This window comes from Pteropus alecto, unplaced genomic scaffold (assembly GCF_000325575.1).
Source record: "Pteropus alecto unplaced genomic scaffold, ASM32557v1 scaffold103, whole genome shotgun sequence".
Classification (NCBI taxonomy): domain Eukaryota; kingdom Metazoa; phylum Chordata; class Mammalia; order Chiroptera; family Pteropodidae; genus Pteropus; species Pteropus alecto.
This window is the reverse complement of record NW_006436288.1, coordinates 6,675,542-6,697,615: the sequence shown is the minus strand read 5'-3', so window position 1 is coordinate 6,697,615 and position 22,074 is coordinate 6,675,542. Positions and strand designations below refer to the sequence as shown.

General features: G+C 34.9%; 1 protein-coding gene and 2 pseudogenes across 3 annotated transcripts in view; 1 reads left to right on the top strand and 2 right to left on the bottom strand.

The window, feature by feature from the left end:
• The window catches only part of RECQL (RecQ like helicase), a 34,830-nt gene that overhangs the window by 2,794 nt on the left and 9,962 nt on the right, over nt 1-22,074 (top strand). For all 3 annotated transcript variants that reach the window (XM_006912672.3, XM_015590002.2, XM_015590003.2), the window contains 4 exons: nt 6,837-7,037; nt 7,902-8,081; nt 10,959-11,065; nt 14,553-14,751. In XM_006912672.3, the coding sequence (XP_006912734.1) occupies nt 6,837-7,037; nt 7,902-8,081; nt 10,959-11,065; nt 14,553-14,751 (687 nt within the window). The remainder of the gene's footprint in view (nt 1-6,836; nt 7,038-7,901; nt 8,082-10,958; nt 11,066-14,552; nt 14,752-22,074) is intronic.
• LOC112480389 lies at nt 10,041-10,206 on the bottom strand (annotated as a pseudogene).
• On the bottom strand, nt 11,286-11,404 carry LOC112480349 (annotated as a pseudogene).

Below are 22,074 nucleotides of genomic sequence, written 5' to 3'. Positions count from 1 at the left end.
CAGACTGAAACTCTGTCTCCATTAAACAACAACTCCTGATTATCCCCTTCCCAGCAACCACTGGCAACACTTCTGCTTTCTGGCTCTATGAATTTGACTATTCTAGGTACTTTAGTTAATACATATTCATACCATATTTGTATTTTGTGTCTAGATTATTTCACTTAGTGTAATGTCTTTGAGGTTCATCCATTTGTAATATATCTTTTTAAGGCTGAATAATATTTTCATTGTATGTATATACCACCTTTTGATTATCCATTTGTCCGTCAGTGGACATTTGGCTTGTACCTTTTGGTTATTGTGAATAATGTTGTTATGAACATTGCTGTACAAATATCTGGGTCCTTGCTTTCAATTCTCTTAAGTATGTACCTAGAAATGGAATTGCTGAGTCATATGGTATTTCAGTGTTTAATAGAAATTGTCATACTGTTTTCCATAGTGGTATACCATTTTATATTCCCACCAGCAATGCATTAGGGTTCCAAGGAGAATATGTTTTTTTTTTTTTTTATAGAATTCTAGGAACTTAAAAGTTATAAAGTAAAAAATTTAAATCACTTCTAATCTTACTGTTCAGATTAATACTGTAACATTTAATTTATTATTTTTAAACAAAATTTTTAACATTTTGTACATATTGTTTTGTAACATGTTATTAAAAACAATGTAAATGTAGAATATAGACATTGTTAAATAAATTCTTTGTTGTAAATATTCTAATATGTGCACTGTATTTTGTTATTTCGAAGTGACATTAAATAATACCACTTAATCTTTTAGCGTTAAACTCTTATGCAGTTTTCATTTTTAAAACAACAAAAAAATATACTGCCTCGAATATCTTTGAATTGAAAGCTTTGTGTGCTTCTCTGATTATTTCCTTAAGAAATAATATATATCCCTATAAATGGAGTTATTTGAAATGTTTTTAAAGTGCAAAGGAAAAACATCCATTCTGTCTTTCCCAGGCATATAGTCTTGGTATGTCTGTGTGTTTCCATCCATTATTTGTTTCTATAACTTGATCAGATTGTACTGTGCTTATTAGTGAGATCTTGCTATCTATTCGATTAAGAGGCGGATGGCAGGGGTTAGGAACTTATAGTTATTTTTCAGTCTTTTTTAGGAATTAGTGAATATGACCTTTGCTTCATACTAGCTCTAATAGGAGGTGAAAAGATTCAGTTCTTTTCAAACTTTAAATAAATGATTTTTTTAATATGAGACCCTCTTGCCCCCATCCCCACAACTTTAGAATTTATTTAAATATTAATATAAAAAAGCGTGACATAAGTTTTGGCTATGACTCATGCTCACAGTCTGAGGATTAACACTAAGTGGTAACAATTTAAATTATATTAGATGCTAACTCAAGCAGTCTTTACTTAGAGATTAAAATGAGGATTTAAGAGATGTTACTGAACTTCAACTCAGTTTAGTGTGGTCCTTTTTGGATTGCATATATTATTCTACTTGATAAGACTTCAAGCTTTATTAGTGGGATATGATTTCAAAATAACCGAACAATGAAAAACATTTTATTTAAAAGATGCTTTTAATAATTTCTTCCATAATATTGTACCTCTTTCAAATAAATTTACCTCTTCTACCCACTTGTTGAACTATATTTGAAATGCCTCTTTGAAGTTGCCTTCAGACAGTTTGTTGCTTTGTATTAGATGGCTTCCATGATGGCAAATCACTTTCCTTTCAGTGTTAACTTCAGTTTTGGATGTTACTAGAAAATGTCCTGTTTCTGAAGAATGGTACCTCCCATGCATCAGCTGTAAGCTTAGGAATACTGAAGTGTGATCCTAACTCAGTTCATTGTGCTCTTTAGATATAGCTGCTCTAATAAGCCCTGTGTACTTGTAATTCCTGTTCATTATGGATTGTCAAAATCATTCACTTGACTTTTCAATCTCATCTTCTGTGGTAAAAGTCTCATGTTGTACATGCCAGCATTGGAGATGGTATAATTTTGAACAAAAACATTAACGTGCCCTGATTTATTACAGCTAGCTCTACTTATATTCTTAGTCAATCAGGATTTGGCTATGGTACAAAGATACTGACTTTGTAGCGCGGGTTGACATTAACATCTCTGTCAGGTAGGATTTGATCAAGAGGCACTGAGTGATATAGGGAATTTGCTATAGGGATTAACCCTTATGTGATTATGGGAAGTGGTTAAGCTTTTTATGTACATTGCCTGTGTGTCTGGTACTGGGCCTGAAGTTGGGAGAGCCAGCAGTTGAGAAAAGAATATGAATATGTGGTGGAGAATGCAAAAAGATCTGCTACTTGTTTGATGAATTTCTGTTTCTTACCAGAACCTGTATTAGTCTCTCATTGCCTCAAAGCCTTCAACTTGGATGATGCAGGAGACATGTCAAAGAGCTGTTGTACTTCACGTGGAGTTGCATGAAACTGGCTGAGGGTTCAGAGAAGCTGAAGGAGGAGAACTAACAGAATCTGGAGGAGCCGCAGGCCCTGCTGTTTCCCCAAGGATATCTAGAAGCAGCTGGAGTTGTGGGACCAGCTGCTGCCCCATGCCAATGAGGTCACCAGCCCTGACATTCTTAAATATGAAAAATAGGGCCATTGCTTCACTCTTGTCTTCCAAATTCCTGGCAGAGTTTTCTTTGCCTTGACTTAGAACTATGCAGGGAAGGAATTCTGGGAAATGTAGTTCTAGCTTAGCTAAATTATCACAGTACAAAGCCACCAGACTTCCTTCTTGCTACCTGGCACCCATAGCCCGTAGACTCCTCTTTTAATTTAATCATATTTACTTTCCAAATAAAGGAAATAGTAAAATCTGCTTCTGCCTATTATGATGCAGCTATCCCTCATACAACTACATATACACTGATCCTCTCCCTGAAAGAGGGCACAAATTCTCTATTCATCTTTTGGTGATGCTTATTCTTTTTTCTGAATCATATCCTCCTTGATAATCCTCTAACCTAAATCCTGAGATATGAAGTTAGCTACTGTAAACACATTTTATTTTAGATTTTAGAGGAATAGGAGAAGGGACAAAAAACAAAAACCCACCAAGGACAAAAAAGCTAAACTTGGTTTATATACAAATATCAGAATAAGGAAGAAATGTGTATAGGTATTACAGTTCTTGTTTCTCGCGTAGTCATATGGTCATAGCTGTAATTTTAAAAGTACCTTCTTCAACTGTCCATTTCATATCCCTTTGCTCTCAGCTACCACCTCACCTAGTAATGGATCCTTATCTGGTGGGGACTTGCCTTAGTAGTTTGCCCATGTTTGTTTTTTGTAGTTTTCCATTAACTTTAGTCACAGGACATTGGAATACCAAAAGGTACCCCAAAGTGTCCCCTACATTCTAGATACACTCTTCATTATCTCTGTAGTCTCATAGCAGTCCAGTTTCCCTTTAAGTCAGGATCACTCACCTCAGCCAGCACAGTAACACTTCTTTGCCTATTGATTTACTGGCATGCGGAAAGTGGCCAAGAAGCAGTCACCTTCCAGTTGCTGAATATATCTGCTCTAGTTACACATTATGGAACTGGGGACATAACCACAAAGTGGGTTAGAGGACCTCCTGAGCCCACTGTGAGATGGATCTGAGCCTAAACTGCCCTGACCACCTTGCTTGCATAAGTTCAGGCCATACTCTGGTGGATCAGCATGGCATTTTAGTTCTCCAGGAATTACCAGCTCAGAAGTAATGTCTGGTAATTTCTGAGAAGTTATTTTCCTTTTCCCAATACACAATTATCCTGATAATGTTTATCTGGAGGAGACTTGTGGAAAGCTTTACTGCATAGGTTTTTAGATGTGTAAGTAGAGTCTTTCCTCAACCTTCACTTTATTCAGGGGTCTCTGGGCCTATAAATTGGCTCGTGTCTGGGAATTGATTGAAGGACTGTGACTATGTTGTGATGATTCAAATCAGACTTATGTTTACCAGAATGAGGACTTTGTAATCTACCTATGCAAATAACTTATTTTCATATCAAGAATATGATCAGCTCACCAATGCCAAAGATCTCTGTGGGTCTGACTTCTGATGATTGCTTTTGCTCTGTTGTCCATTATGGCAACTACATCTGCCTTTTCTTTGGTCATGAATTGCCACTATTTAGCCCTTGTATCTTAGAATCCATTCTTCTTATTGATTTGGGTAGTCTAGTTCAAAGGTAGTACTTCTGTTGTTCCTGGCTTACAGAGAACAGCCACTCAAGATCTCAGCAATGCTGAGGCTCCCCTAATTAAAGTATGTCTTGTAGTCTTGATGAAGGGAGTGTACTCTGGATCATCTAGGGGACAGCAAGAGAATGGATGGATGATCAATCCACTTGGTAATCTACTCCGGCACTCCCATTCCTTCAAGCCTCTGTATTCCTTCTTTTTAAGTATACCCAGGAAGTTCTAACCCTTCGACTTCATTGGAATCTACACTTGTGTCATTCTATACAACTTTGTGATGTTCATCTTTAGGGCCTGGTTTCTGGCAACCATCTAAAGAGCTGGTCCTGGCCACTGCTTTAGCACACTAAATCCAGAATTTCTTACTGAGTCCAGACCAACAAATTTAGCTTCATTCAATATTCTGTCCACCCCGATTTAGTACCTTTTGGATCTATTCCTGTATATATTCCCTACATTTCTGGTGATATATATTGGCAAATGCAGCTCTTTTGGTGTGTTTTGTGTCTTCTCATGTGTCATACTTTTGTACCTCATCTTCTAGAGCTTTCTTGAAGCACTGAGAGATGGGGGTGGGGGTGTGATTCTTAGGAAGATTAGCAATCTCTCATAAGGCACCTACCTCAGGAAAGACCATTACAGGTATTTTAGGCAGGAGAAGGCTGTTTCAGAAAGGGGAGGAAAGGTAAAAGACACTTGGCAGAATTTAATGACTCAAGGTCCCTGCTTCATGGGAATCTGCCCAGATGTTCCCATCCTAATTTTAGTCTCACTCCTTCCTAATCAATGTTGTGACTTCAATATAAGTTTCTGCAAAGTCAGGAATTTAATTTGCACTGTATTTCAGCCACCTGCAGGATTTAGACTTTGGGTTTGTATTCAGTAATCTTGGTCTTGTAGCTACTGGAGATAAAATTTCTTTTAGGATAATCAGAAACTTCGAAGTCCTTTTATACAAATCCTGCACTTCTCAATTTCTCCAGCATACTTTGAAGCAACCAATTAACCCCATTATTTTCACCAAAATCTGTGACAGGAAATATTTGGTCACCCAGAGTCTGTCCTCTAGATACTTAATTACTGCTGTCTATAGATTATAATTTAAATAACTTTACTACATGCCATGGAATAGCATTCTCACTTTTATCACTGCAGGCAAGGATCATTAATATCTTTAATCAAATCAGAGACCCAATTCCAGGTGGCCTAGAAGCAATTCAGAGAACCGACCTTTAAGTTTCTGTTTATCTGGAACAGCACTGGATGTTGGTTAGAGTTCAGTCTGATATAAGGGATTTATTATAGGGATTAGTCTTCACATGATCATGGGAGCTGGTTAAGCAGTCTTGCTGGTTGTGAAGTCAGTAAGGCCAGCCTTAGGGATGGGGAGATAGATGTGACGTATGAGCGGGTAATGATGAGCTGAAACCTGCAAGGACAAAGTGGAACCATCCATTTCTCACTTGGACTCATTTTGGTGTGTCATTGCCTACAAGGCTCTAACTTCCATAATGTAAGCCGGTGCCCGGAGAAGAGCTGAAGTTACACATGAACTTCGCTAAAGATTCGTAGAAGCTGTGGGCCAAGCTACTACCCCAAGAGATTCAGTAGGAGCTGGAGGAGCTGGCTTCTGCCTCATACCAATGGGTGAGCCAACAGATCCATGACGACATGAGTGAGCTGCAGCAGTATCTGACCTTATGCCAACCATCTGAATGTAAATCTGCTGTTTCATTTCCACCTTCCACATGCCATACAGAGTTATCTTGCTGTCAACTCTAACCCAGAATCATGCAGAAAAGGGAGTTCTGGCAGTTGCTACAATACAAAATCACCATAACTTCCTATTTTAAGTCATAACCATAAAATTTTATATCATGAAAAGGTGTTAAAAGTGGACACAATAATGCAGGCAGATGTTTTGGAAAGCACCAAGGACATCTTTAAAAATTTTTTAGCTTCCATTGATGTGGTGTCAAAGGCAATCTACTTTGACTTTTTCTGGTTAGAATCATACATTCAAGCCTCTTTATAAATTAGTTTCGAAGGAGTTGTAATGTCATTTCCAATAGCACACTTGGTTTCTCTTTTTACTACATCATCTTGTTTATAATCATTGAATTCTTATTGTGCCACCATGTGAGCCTAAATGTGAATGTTTCATGAAATAATGTTAAGTTATGGGATTACTTCGAAATACCTTCCTTTTGCTTTACAGTCTGGTTACTTTACTTAAATGATTTAGGAGATTGTTGGACCACTGCCCTGTAACATAATTAAAATAATTACCATTTGTTAAATGCTTATGTGTGTACCAGGTACTATGTCAAGAACCTTCAATATATTATCTCACTTAATTCTTTTCAGTGCTATGAAAACTAGGTATTATTCCCATTTTACAGATACAGTAAAGTTGAGGCTCAGGTCAACTTGCCTGCGGTCACCTAGCAGGTAAGAAGAGGACCTGAGATTTAGGTTAGGTCTGTGTGACTCCAAAACAAATGTTCTTAACCGCTCTGCTGAACTGCTGTAAGTTTGGCTGTGATTTAGTTGGTGAGGAATATCCAAAAACCAGTAGGGAAAACTAAAATTGTATTTAACTGTCTAGTCACTGTATCTTTTCTTCCCCCCTATAGCTCTAACTGAGGAATTGGATTCTATATCCAATGAGCTACATGCAGTAAATGTTCAAATTCAAGAACTTCTGGAAAGACAACAAGAGCTTACTCAGAAAAAAAACATCCTAACAAACAGAATAAAGCAGTGTTTAGAGGATTCTGATGCTGTGAAAAGCAGTGAATGTGATTCTTCCTCACCTGCCTCTTGGAATAAAGAAGGTTTATTCTTTATTATTTTTTTTTTCTTTGCTAGTTTTTTTATTTTTTCTTTAAAATGGAATCAAATTATGCCTGGGTCAGTCTTTCCAGTAGACGCAGAAGTGAAACTGGCATTCCTTGAGTGGCATGGGAAATTTGTCGCAGACCATTTACCCATGTTCTATAGTCTTTTTGAATTAAGCTTTTATTTTTCAAACTTTATTTTTTCCAAATATGGTTTTAACAACATTAATCAGTGCTTGGAAAAATAAGATATTTAAATTTTCACCAGACAAAACTAAACAGTTGAAAAAAAATTCAAACTTCTTGCAAAAGTCTAGTTTATTTCCCTGCCCTACTGAACAAACCTTTTTTGATTCAAGATTTTGCCAAGCATCACATGTATCATTAATTATAATGGAATACTATAACTCTGCAAGGCATTGCAATATGTTTGTGGGCCTTGTTTTCCAGTGATTCACATCTAAAAAAGATATTTACACCAAGAATTCCAGCTAATTATTAATTTTATTCATGATATTTGAGTTTTTTTATGATACTTTGAATTTCTTGGTTGACATTTAGACTGTTTTTCAAATATCTGATCAAGCACCTTCCTTTGTGTAGGTTAAATCTCAATTGGCAAGTACTTTCATTTTCCCTGATGTATTGTTTCATTAAATTTGTTTTTGCTTAGCTTAGTGAATTAAACTAATTTTAAACTTGTTATTATGAAAGTTAAATTGTTCATTGTAATAGAAGTCTAATATATATATATATTTATCCGATTCTTCTCTATTATAAAACAGCCATTCAATTCACGTTTTTGTCTCACTTATAATCCTAAATAGTTTTAATATGTTTAGCTTAATTTTATCTTTCTAGATTTTCCATGGTCTGATAAAGTTAAAGATGTTCTGCAAAATGTCTTTAAATTGGAGATGTTCAGACTGCTTCAGCTTGAAACTATTAATGTAACAATGTCTGGAAAGGATATATTTCTTGTTATGCCTACGGGAGGAGGAAAGAGCTTATGTTACCAGTTACCAGCATTATGTTCAGACGGTATGTGTTAAGAAAGGTTAATTTTAAGTTTAAAAATGTCATTTCTCTTAATACATCTTTAAGTCTCTTGAAAAATAATTTCTAACCATAGATCAAATGGATTTTAAAAATGTATATTTAAAATATATATAAAATGTATATTAAAAATGTATATATAAAAATGTATATACATCTAAAGGATTTACTTAGGGATGTTAAAGACTTTGAGAGCAGTTAATTCTTTTATCTGTTTCCTGCTATATAATTAAAAATACGTTGTAGGAGAAAAAGTGCTAGGAAAGGAATCAGTAGACCTGGATTCCAGTCTCAGATCTTTATCAAGTGTCTGCTGTAGTTAGGCACTTGAGATACAGTACTGATCAAAACTTCCTGGTCCAAATTTTTATAGATCTCAGAGAATAGAGCAACCCTTTCTCAAACTTAATATGCATAAGAATCACCTAGTAATGATCTCATTAACATGCAGATTCTGTTTTATGCGAGACCCAAGATTTTGCATTTCTAACAGGCTTCCAGAGCCCATGCTGATATTGATGCTGCAGTTTGGGGACTACCAATGGGAGACAGCAAGGGTCAGCAAACTTTTCCTTAAAGGTCCATTCAGTATATATTATAGGCCAGTAATATTATAAATATTATGGTCAGTATGGTCCCTGTGGCAACTACTGAACTCTGCCATTGTAGCACTGAAGCAACCATAGACAAGATGTAAACAAATGGATATGGCTATGTTTCATTAAAACTTTATTTACAAAATCAAGCAATCAGCCTGTAGTTGACCCCTGGTCTCGAGAATACAGGTAATTGCAAACAGTTGCAATAGGGGTTTTATGACAAAGGTTTTAATAGAGAATTAAATCAGTGCAAATATCAGGTCTAGAGGCTGTTGGGTAAGGCTGTTACAAGGAAGTGGCATTCAAGCTACAAGCTAAAAGATAAGTAGGGGGGAAAAAAAAGGACAGTGGAAGAAGGAAGATTGTTTATTCAGGGGAGCAGTATTTGCAGGAGCCCAAAAGTAAGAGGGAATATGCATACATGCATGGTATGGTGTATTCAGTAACCTGGAAGGATTTCATTGTGCCAGGCAGTGAGGGGCAAGACATGCAGAAAGAGTCTTGAAAGATATTTTTAAAAATCTGACTTAGATTTTTGGGACACCATTGAAGAGTTTTATACAGGTAAGAGACTTGTCAGATTTGTGATTTAGAAGGATAATTTCAGCAGATGGGAGAATTCACAAATACTTAGAGGATAATTTTAGTAGGACTTGGTATTCATTGGATAGGTGGGTGGGGCATGGTAGGGTAGAAGAAGGTATAGTCTAGAATGATGTCCTAAATTTTGGCTAGAATAAATGGTAGTTTACTGAAATAGGGTACATTGGAGAAAGAACTTAATTTGGGAATGGAGAGAGAGGGAAGATGATGAATGTAATTTGGGACATGTTGAATTTATGAGGCCTATAAGACATCCAAGTGAGATTGTCCTGTTAGCAGAAAGATGTTTGGGTGTAACACTTGGGTCTGAGAGATCTGAGTTAGCTGAGTTGGAGGCTGTTAGTATAGAGATGACCATTGAAGCCACGAGAGTGAGTTTTATCATCTGGAGCAGCATGAGAAGAGAAAAAGCCTAGAACACAAACAAGAACACCAAAAGTTTAGGGATAAATGGAAAGAGGGCCTTGCAGAGAAGGTTGAGAAGGAATAGCAAAGTGTAGGAGGATAATCAGTGAGTATGGTGTTAAGAAGCCTAGTGAAGGGAGTATTTCAAGGAGGGAGTGGTTAATAGTTATGACTGTTGGCAAAAAGTCAAATGAAATAAGGACTTAAAAGTTTCATTGGTTAGTGACAAGGGAGTCATCTGTGACCTTGGCTAGAGTAATTTCAGTGAAACAGTTGAGTGGAAACGAAATAGCAATGATTTGGAAGAGAGTAGGAGTTGAGGAAGTGGAACTAATGAAAGAGATACTCTTTGGAAAGAATTGCTATGAAGGGAAAAAGAGAGAGAGTCCTAAATTACGTGTCCCTGTTTTTTTCAAAGATGAGAGAGACTCAACCTTGTTTAAATATTGAACTGATAAGAATAGGTACTACACTTGATCTTAGCTGAAAGGCCAAGAAGTGATGACTTTGTTTAAATATAATGAGATGGTGCCAGAAATGAGGGAGAAGGTGAAAATAAAGGAGAGAGTAATTGAGAGGGAGAAATCCCTGATAAGGTTTTAATCTGAGTATGTTTCTTAAATGGGTTTGCCCTCTGCTCACAGTTATTTTAAAGAACAAATCATAGAAACATAAGGTCAAATGTTTTAAACGATGTGGAATAGCTATTATAGCAGTCAATAATTTCAGTTATAGAAGAAAGGAAGTATATTACCAGAACTTCATGTAGTCAATAAACTTCACTGATTTCTACTCAGAATAAATTAGTATAGTGCAGTAAATGGAAGAATACTCATATAACTATCATTTTTAATTATACAGGTTACTATGTTTTTTTTTCTCTTGGAAAACTTTTCCCTGATGTAACTGGATAGTATTTGACTTAATTTCTATTATTTTAATGAGATTACCAATACTGATTATTAACAATGATGGTGACTTAAAAATTCAAAATGATAATATCTGTATTTTTATAAGACTGAATAAAGGAGGATTTCTTTTTTAATCTTATATTTGCCTATTTGGCTTGTCATTTATTCATATAATTCTCTTTTATTATTGAGGTTAAGAAATAGATAGTAAATTGCTAAAGTTGAATTCAAAATTAGTCTGAATTGATGGCTGATACCCACAAGTATGGTAAAGAAGGTGAATGGTCTAAACTTGTTCAAGTGGTGGTATAAAATTTAAAGTAGATTTTCTTTTTCTCTTGTAGGTTTTACACTTGTGATTTGCCCATTGATCTCTCTTATGGAAGACCAATTAATGGTTTTAAAACAATTGGAAATTTCAGCTACCATGTTAAATGCTTCTAGTTCTAAGGTATGTTTTTATAGCTTTTTAAAAAAAATTTAATTCTTTATTGAAATGGGAGCCTTATCTATAGTTGAGTCACTTATAAAATTATAAACTGATAACTTTTTTATTTTTTTTATTTTTTAATTTTTTTAGGAGAGGCAACCCTTGGTTGACCTCACAGATTGCAAGAACCTTGTTAATTTACAATCCCTTATTTTTTTTGTTTTTTATTTTTTAATTTTTACAACTACAGCACCTGGTTTTCCTCGGCGGTCTCCCATTCAAGCACTAACCAAGCCTGACCCTGCTTAGCTTCCGAGATCAGATGGGATTGGGCTTTTTCAGGGTGGCATGGCCTTAGACAATAACTATTTTTATCAGGAGTTGCAAACTACTGCTTACAGACCAGTTCTAGCTCACTGACTATTTTGTGTGCTTTGTGAATTAAGATTGGTTTTTACATTTTTAAAAAGGTATTAAAAAATCGAAAAAAGAATAATATTTTGTGAAGTGTGAAAATTATATGAGATTCATATTTCCATAAAGTTGTGTTGGAACACAACCGTGATCGTTTATTTATGGAGAGTCTATGACTTTTTACACCATAATGACAGAGTTAATTCGTTGTGATAGTTGAGATCATATGGCCCATAAAAACCTAATATTTAAATTATCTCACACTTTACAGTGTGAGCATTTGCTGACCTGTTTTATAGTATCCCTTATAAAAGAGTAAGCAAGAATTTGTAATTATGCAATGTAATTAAATACAAAAAAATGAGTTACTAACAAGATACCTACTCCCATGGAATTTCTTCTTTTTGGGAATGGACTCTTAACCTTTAACCTTCATCTGCTGAATAAAGCATTAACCAGTTATTTTTTCAGAAAGCATTTTATTGAAATTTTCAAAAGCATACAAAAGTAGAGACTAGTATAAAAATTGCGATGTATCTATTAACCACCTTTAACAGTTATCAACATATGACCAGTCTTTCTTCATCTATCTACCCCCCATTTTCCCAACCTCCTCCCACTTGGTTTATTTATTTAAAACAACTCCCAAACCTCATATCATTGAAATTGTAACTTCTTTAGTGTGGCTATCTTTTAAAAACACATAACTATAATTCCATCATCACATCTAAAAAATTTAATATCAATTCCTTTAAGTTATCAAATGAAAATATTCAGATTTCTCTAATTAAATTTTATGCTTTTTCTGTAAAAAAAAAAAAAAAAATCGTGTTCCAGATAAGATTCATGCATTATATTGTATTTGGTTGATATATCCATAGGTTCCCCTTATTTCTTTTGTTTCTTGTGCAAATTGTTTGTTGAAGGAACTAGGTTCTTTGTTCTATAGTTTTCTATTTTCTTGATTGTTTCCCTATGCTGTAGTCTAACTTGTTCCTTTTAGTTGATCTAAAAATTTGATTGGGTTTATATTTGGATTTTTTCCCCCAAGAATGTACTTCCCATGGCTTCACTAATGAGTTACGTAATATCTGGTTGTTCTCTATGATGTTAAGCTTGATCAGTGGATTCAGGTGATGTCTACCTGATCAATTTCTCTATCAGCTTTTCATCTAATGGTTTTAGCAGCCACTGATGATTATTGCTTACTTTAGAGCTGCTATTTAATTAGGAGGTTACAAAATGGTGATTTCGAATTCTATCACTTCTTCTTATTGCTTACTTTAGAGCTGCTATTTAATTAGGAGGTTACAAAATGGTGATTTCTAATTCTCTCACTTCTTCATATACAATTTCTCTATCAGCTTTTCATCTAATGGTTTTAGCAGCCACTGATGATTATTGCTTACTTTAGAGCTGCTATTTAATTAGGAGGTTACAAAATGGTGATTTCGAATTCTATCACTTCTTCTTATTGCTTACTTTAGAGCTGCTATTTAATTAGGAGGTTACAAAATGGTGATTTCTAATTCTATCACTTCTTTAGCTAGACTTTTTCTGTAAAGAACTTTTTCCTTATTAACTCTTTATAGATTGAAAATTCTTTCTCTTTGCAAATTTTCAGAAAGTGTTGGTTTCCAGCATTTTCCAGAGGTGGTTCGTAGGGCTTTTTCCCTCAAGTATCATTATAGACATGGTTTTTTAATATGTTTGGTGTATTTTAATCTACAGTTATTATTCTTTTTTTAATGCTGAAATAGTCTCATCTTTGGACAGTGAGAGTCTATTTAAATTGGCTCCTGCTTTTTTTTTCTTTCACCCCATAGTTTTTGACTCCTTGCTTTCTTATACAGTAAGATACTCCAGGTTCATTTTGTATATTTCCTTCCAGACCTGGAGTCAGCTGTATTTCCAAGAAGCCCTGACTCCTTTAGTTTTTCCCATATGTTTTTGTTTTATTTAGGTTCTTGTGTCATTATAACTGTTCTCTCATTCAATAGAATGAACCTATGGAGAACTTTGCCTTTTAATACTGTACTTCCTTAAAACTCAAAAAGAGAGTAACAATACATATGAAAAGTAGTTAGAAAGTTGCAGATAATTACAAGTTCATGCCATATTACTACTGTTTGAAAAGTTAGGGAGGAAAGTCGTTTTTTGGTTGCTTTCACTGGACCTTCATAGGATGTGAATATAATTTTTTAACCTTGTTTTTCCACTTACTTTGCCAGAAGTTCTAGTATTTTTTTGCATCTGCCCATTTCTGAGTAAATAGCCTTATATTTGCTCCCTTAAGATTTCTGGGACATTTAGGACCAGTTGAAATGTTTAATACACTTTGGCCATTTTTAACAAAATTGGAAATATCTCAAGGAGTTAACAAACTGCTTTGCTGAGGCGATGAAAGCAGTTTTGACTTTTTCTATTACATTCATTATTGTTTCTTTTTTTGATTAGAAGGAAACAATGTGGCATCTAATGTGTGATACATGTATAATAACAGAACATTAAGAACTTAATAATTGTTACCTTTTAAGATTTATTATTATATATAACATAAATATGTATTTCATATTATAAAAATCTTAATTCAATGAATGAGATACTTTATAAAGCCTAAATAGATTATGAGTCTATTTGATAGCATCATTAAAGTAGCTAATCAAGAATAAATTATGTTCATAGATACATGTAGTGATTACAAATATAATGTTAAAATTAATAAAAACACCTTTCTAATAATGCCTATCGCATTGAGCTCACATTTTTGCATTGATTATGAACAATTTAGAATTATGCTTTCATAGAATAAGTGCTTATTGGAGTGTCTTGACATTCATTTCTCATTCTCTTTTTATCAAATGAAATTATTCTTTTATCAACAGTTTGGGTATAAATAAAAAACTAACATGCTATTTATACAGCTGCCATGAAGTTTAGTACTGGGACAAGGTTTTGATTTTAATGAACTGAACATCTGCTAAAACACCCCAAGGCTATTGCTTTTGAGTAATGAACATCTTCATTTACCACATAGTATTATAGCTTCATAGCTTAGTTCTCTTACAATTATGTCTGCTTTTCCTTTCAATAGGAGCATGTGAAATGGGTTCATGCTGAAATGGTAAATAAAAACTCCAAGCTAAAGTTAATTTACGTGACTCCAGAGAAAATTGCAAAAAGCAAAATGTTTATGTCAAGGCTAGAAAAAGCCTATGAAGCAAAGAGACTCACCCGAATTGCTGTGGATGAAGTTCACTGCTGTAGCCAGTGGGGTCATGATTTCAGACCTGGTATGTATGCTGTCTCTAGAAAACTCCTTCATGCTTGAGACTATTTTCTTAACTCAGCTTTACATGATGGGAAATCCCTGTTTTCATTAAAATTATCTTCTCAGGTAGTTATTACTCCTGTTCTCTTGCTTTTCATATAAGGGAAATCAAGAGGCAGAATCTTTAATCTCTTTACTCCAAGGTTGTGTTTAGTCAAACTGCCTTTATCCTTTGAAACGTTTGTTTATTAGCAAATATTATACTCTTCCACCTTTAGGCATAAAGATTTACTGACCTCCAAGTTCTCTTTCCCATCTGTTGAGGAATGTGCATCTGGTTCAAAGTTGTCTTTTTTAGTCATTATCCTGAGTGTCCTTAGCATCCACTTCAGGACCTATACCCAACTGACTCCTCAGTGGTAAAGTTCTGTGGGAAATGTGGGATATTTTAGTAACCCTTTTCTTTACTCCAACCTAATTCTACAGTCATAGCCTGAAGCGAATTACTCAGACTTGTTCTATGAAAAAAAAAATCTTAAAAAAATCCTCTTCCGTGATTTCAACCTCTTCCTTTTGACCTGCTTCATATTCATATGGAGCTCTGGATTCTTCTTTAATCCCTCCTGGTATTTGTCCCAGTCCATACATGATGGTCACTCTTTATCCTATCCAGACTCTGTTTGGTTGCCACTTCTGTTATATTTCTTCTGGATTGCCTGGCATTTTGCCAGTCTGCTTCAGGCACTGTGCCAGACTGATCTGAAATGCTGGATCCATCCAGGCTCTGCTTTTTTCATTCTCTGTTTGGCTACTAAGCATCGTTGGAAATAAATTGCATAACTGCATTAATATCCACCTCACTTCAGCTTTCATTGTGCTCAGTTTATCCTTTTATTTGTCCCTGTTTCATCTCCTTTATACATTTTTTCCCAACAAACTTTCCATACCACTAACTTTCTCTTCAGGCCTTAACTCATACTTAGCAGATGCCTCCTACTACCCAGAAAGTAGGTGCCATCAGGTATGGACATCTCTTCTTTTCCATTCCAAACGTTAGTAATAATTTTTTTTAGGAAAAAAATATTTTTTTATAAGAGTAACTATGACCACTCCCACTTTATCCTTTCCTGCCTTCTTAAGATCTTGTTCTGTCAAAATCCTCACTCTTTCATCTTTAGTTTCCCTAAAAACAAAAACAGAAACTGAAATACACTTCTGACCTTTTCCACCCCTTCCTGGTGTTGTCCTATTTTTGTTCTTCCTTTCATCTTACCTTCTAACCTCACTGTCTCCATTTCTCACTTTCATTCCTTTCTGAGTTCATTGAATCACACATCTGCTTCTACTGTCCTACTCAGAGGTCACCAATGACCTCACTTCCCACTGGCTAAATCCAGCGGTCTCATCTTCAATAGCATTTCATACTGTTCATCTCTCACCTCGCCCCTTCCCCTTCTTGGTTACTACAACATAACACTTTTGATTTTGCTCCTTTTCATTCTCACCTTCATTCTTGTTCCTTTGCTGCCTCCTTAAATAATAGTGTTCCCTATGGTTCTGATCTTTCTTCACATTTTCTTAGACTTCCTCATGGATAGTAGACCTGTGGTCTGAGGACAGAATTCTCTACCTTTGGAATTATTGGGGTACAGGTATTTTTTTAAATTTTGATTTAAATGCCTTAGGTAGTATATATATATATAGTCATTTTTATTAAGGGTCCCTATCTTAATCAGACTGCTACACAGAATTGTTACTGGTAGCCACAGAAATACCAGATTTCTCACTCTTGCCCTATTTTTCCAATCTGAGTGGTAAGATCACTTATGATAATTACAATTGTATTACCATGACCTGCGTCACCGCTGAAGATCTGTTGCCAGCTATAATGAATTTTTTTCTATCTAATTATCTTACCCTTAAAATTCAGATTTATATTCCTAATTGTTTATTGGAATTGTATATCAAAATTTTTTTTTAAATTGAGAGATAATTGACATATAACATTGTATTAGTTTTAGGTGTACAACATAATTATTTGATATATGTATATTTTGCAAAATTATTACCACAATAACTTTAGTTAACATCTATCACCCACACATAGTTATACATTTTTTTCCCCTTGTGATGAGAACTTTTAAGATTTACTTCCTTAGCAACTTTCAGATATACAATACAGTATTGTAACTATAGTCGCCATGTTGTACATTACATCTCCAGGACTTATTCATCTTATTAATCAAAAGTTCGTACCTTTTGACCACTTTCACTCACTTCAGCTATCCCCATCTTTCGCCTTTGGCAACCACCAATCTGTTCTCTGTTTCTTTGAGTTCATTGTTTTGTTATTGTTGTTATTTAAGATTCCACATATGTGGGGTACCATACAGTATTTATCTTTCTCTGTCTGACTTATATCACTTAGCACAATGCCTTCCAGGTCCATTTATGTTGTCACAAATGACAACATTTCCTTCTTTTTTATGGCTGAATATATTCCATTATAATTATATACCACATTTTTTTTTTAACTCATTCATACACTAATGGACACTTAAGTTGTTTCCATGTCTTAGTTATAAGTAATGTGGGAGTGTAGGTATCTTTTTGAGGCAGTGATTTCATTTCCTCTTAGTAAATACCCAAATGTAGAATTGCTGGATCATTTGGTAGTTCTATTTTTAATATCTTGAGAAACTGCCACACTGTTTTTACACCATAGTGGCTGTAACAATTTACATTCCTACCAAAAGTACACCAGGGTTCTTTTTTTGACAATATGGTGAGGGATTTTTTTGTATTTTTGTAGAAAGCCATTCTAACAGGTGTGAGGTGATATCTCATTGTGGTTTTGATTTGTATCTCACCAATTATTAGTGATGCTGAACACCTTTTCATGTACCTGTTGGCCATTTGTATGTCTTCTCTGGAAAAATATTTTGATTCTTTGCCCATTTTTTCCATGGATTTTTTTTTTTTTTTTTTTGGCTATTGAGTTGTATGAGTTCTTTATATATTTTGGATGTTAATCCCTTATCAGATATATGATACATTTTAATATATTGTTTTAATATATTATTGAATTTGGTTTGCGTATATTTTCTCCCATTCTGTAGGTTACCTTTGCATTATGTTGATGGTCTCCTTTGTTGTACAGAAGGTTTTTTAGTTTGATGTAGTTCCACTTGTTTATTTTTGCTTGTTGCCTTTACTTTTGGTGTAAAACCCAAAAAACCCTTTCCCGATGTCAGACTGATGTCAAGGAGCTTACCCCTATGTTTTCTACTAGGATTTTTATGGTTCCAGATTTTATGTTTACGTCTTAAATCTATTTCGCGTTGATTTCTGTGTATGGTGTAAGATAAAATTTCAGTTTTATTCTTTTGCATATGTCTGTCTAGTTTTCCCCAACACCATTTATTGAAGAGACCATCATTTCCCTATTGTGTATTTCTTGGCTTTTTTGTTATAAATTAATTGCTTATATATGCATGGATTTATTTCTGGACTCTATTCTATTGATCTGCATTTTTGTTATGTATGTTAATACCATACAGTTTTGATTACTAAAGTTTTGTAATATAGTTTGAAACAGGGAATGTGATGCCTCCAGCTTTCTTCTTTCTCAGAATTGCTTTGGCTATTTAGAGTCTTTTGTGGTTCCAGATAAATTTTAGGATTGTTTTTCTTATTTCTGTGAAAAATGTCATTGGAATTTAATAGAGATTGTATTGAATCTGTAGATTGCTTTAGGTAGTATGGACATTTTATTAATATTGATTCTTCTAGTCCATGAGCATGGAATATGTTTCCATTTATTTGTGTCTTCTTCAATGTCTTTGATCAATAGTTTTCAGTCATATTGGTCTTTCACCTCCTTGGTTAATTCATTTCTCGGTATTTTTTTCTTTTTATACAGTTTTAAATGGGACAATTTTCTTAATTTCTCTTTCTGATAGTTATTGGTCTATAGAAACACAACAGATTTTCGTATATTGATTTTTGTATCCTTCAATTTACTGAATTTGTTTATTAGTGTTTGATGGAGTCTTTAAGATTTTCTATGTATGATATCATGTCATCTGCAAATAGTGACAATTTTACTTCTTCTGTTTCAATTTATATGCCTCTTATTTCTTTTTCTTGCCTAATTGCTCTAGCTAAGCCTTACATGATTTTTGTCCTTCATTTTGTTAATGTGTTATTCACATTGATTGATTTGTGGATGTTAACCATCCTGCACCCCTGGAATAATTCCCAGTTATTGTATATGATCCTTTTAATATATTATTGAATTTGGTTTGCTAATGTTTTGTTGAGGATTTTTGTATCTATGTTCATCAGGGATATTGGCCTTATTCACATTGATTGATTTGTGGATGTTGAACCATCCTGCACCCCTGGAATAATTCCCAGTTGATCATTGTATATGATCCTTTTAATATATTATTGAATTTGGTTTGCTAATGTTTTGTTGAGGATTTTTGTATCTATGTTCATCAGGGATATTGGCCTGTAGTTTTTTCTTTTCTTGTAGTGTTCTTGTCTGCTCTCAGTAGTTTTAGGGTACTGCTGGCCTCATAGAATGAGTTTGGAAGTGTTCTTTTCTCTTTTATTTCTTGGAAGAGTTTGAGAAGGATTAGTATAAATTCTTCTTTACTTTTGGTAGAATTCACCAGGAAGCCATCTGGTCCTGGACTTTTGTTTGTGGGGAAGTTTTTGATTACTGTTTCAATCTCCTTACTAGTAATCTTTTATTTCTTTATGGTTCAGTCTTGGTGGATTGTATGCTTCCAGGAATTTATCCATTTCTTCTAGCTTCTCCCATTTGTTGGTATATAATTTGATAGTAGTCTCTTATGATCTTTTGTTTTTCTGTGGTATCAGTCGTTATATCTCCTCATTCATTTCTGATTTTGAGTCCTCCTTTTTTCTTGGTAAGTCTGGCTAAAGGTTTGTCTATTTTGTTTCATCTTAAAAACCCAGCTCTTAGTTTCCTTGATCTTTTGTGTTGTCTTTTTAGTCTCATTTATTTCAGTGTTGATTTTGTTATTTCCTTCCTTTTACTAATTTTGGGTATAATTTGTTCTTCCTTTTCTAGTTCCTTGAGGTGTAAAGTTAGGTTGTTTGAGGTCTTTATTGTTTCTTATTGTAGGCATGTATTACTATGACGTTCCCTCTTAGAACTTTTTGGCGGCTTCCTGTAAGTTTTGGTATGTTGTGTTTTCTGTTTTCTTTTGTTTCAAGACTTTGCAAATTTATTTTTTTCATGTGTGTCTAAATTAGCACGACTACAGCTAACTTCCTCTCAAAATAACTACTCTTTTTCTTTCAATTCTGCATCTAGGAATCGCTATTTACCCTATTGCTCTACTAGATGTCCTGATGAAGAACCTTTGATTTCCCTCCCCTCTCCCTGTATTCTCCCTTCTTTCCCATTCTCCCAAGCAACTTTATTTTAGAAAACCATTCAACTACTCACACGTTGCTTAAGTCAAAGTTTTAGCAATTATCTGTCTCAGTCAGCATCCAGTCAGGAGATAGGAACCATACCAGTTATTTGAACACAGAATTTATGGAAAGAATTGTTAACTAGGTAAAATGTAGTTATAAATAGCTAACTGAAAAAATAAAAAGAAAACTCTTAAGTTATCATGGAAGTAAAAACTGGCAAAAACAGCTACCATTCTTAGGGCTCAGGGAATAGGAAGAAAAGGTTGGAACTAATAAGATTTGGAAACCTGGCAAAGGGGCCATGTGGAGATGAAACTGAATGTTTGAGGAGACGCAGCTCTCTAGTGGAGGCAGAGGTGGGGCGGACCCACGATGAAGCTGGAAAAACTGCCAACTGTATTCAGCTGCTACTAAGGAGAGACAATGCTGCTGCAGGGTGGAAAAGTCTTGCTGGGGTGACATTATCGAGAACACAAACAAGGCCAGAGGAAGTAAACAGGAAGGAACAACACCCTTTTTCCTTCCCAGCCTTATACTCTGTCCTTCTAGGACCAGCTGGCAGAGTAGAAATATAGTGTGCACATTTCCTGCTCAAGCACCACAAAGCAGAGTATGGAAGGGTGGAGTTGGAGCTGAGAACAAATAACTTACTAGATCACACATAATCTTTGATTTATTGTATCTCTGCAGATCCAATCCACCACCAAGTCCTGTATGCTCTGCCTCTAAATTGAATCTCATTTGTCCCCTTCTCTTTATCTGTATTGCTATCTCTTGAAGTCCAATTGGGCTCCTTTCCACTCTTCTACTACAGCAACTCCCTAACTAGTCTCTGACTCCAGTCTTACCATTTTACAGTTCATTCTGCACACACCAACCAAAGTGATCTATTTATAAATTAAATCATGTTACTTTTTTTTCCTAAACCACCCAGCAGATTCTCTTTATACTTAGGATAAAATCCATAATCTTAACTGGGGTCCATAAGGCCATATGCAATCTGTCCCTTTTGTCTCTATCTGATTTCCTTTTCTTCCTCACTCATTATATTCCAACTACACTGGGTTTATCACTTTGAGCAGTTATTACTCTCTAGTAATAAGATACTTATTGGTTCAATCATTGTATTGTCTATTTTCTTTGCTTAAATTACGGTTCCATTTGCACAGCATCTTTGTCTTGTTCACCACTTTATCTCCGGTTCCTAGAGACATGCTTGGCACATAAAAGCATGTATTCAGCAGATGTCTCTTGATGAATGGGTAAATCTTGGATTCTTTCCTCTCCTCTCCTCCCCCTGCTGCCCTCTCCCCTCCCCTAATATCCTAATAGTCACTAGGACCTATGAGGTTCTAGTTCATGTATTTATTCAGTCTTTTCTTTCTCATTTGTCCCCAGTGTCATGACATATTTCACAGTTGCTATTATTTATTTTCTAGTATTTTACTACCATCTTTTAACTGGTCTTTCTTTCTTCAATCTCTTGCCTATTTTAGCTCATCCTTTGCACTGCCACCGAAAGATGATTTCTGAAACATAAGTCTGTTTATATCTGTTGTCTGCTTTAGAAATTGCTTAATGATTCCTCATTTCCATTAGAATAAAGCTTCTTAGAATCAACTGACTATATCATTCATAGTCTTGAATTAAACCTGCCTTTCTTTCTTTACCCTTCTATGTAATAGTATCAGCCAGGGTTGGGGCCGGGAAGCAGAGCCACTATGAATGTTAGGAAATAAGGGATTTATTTTAGGAAGTAGACCTCTCGCAATTGTAGGAGGAGCTGGGGAAGAGAAGGTCTGAATGGGCGGTTGGAGGATCAGAGAAAAGTCATTGACTGGTCCTGAGGCACTGGCATGGAAAGGCCAGCCAAAGCTTGTAGGGGAAA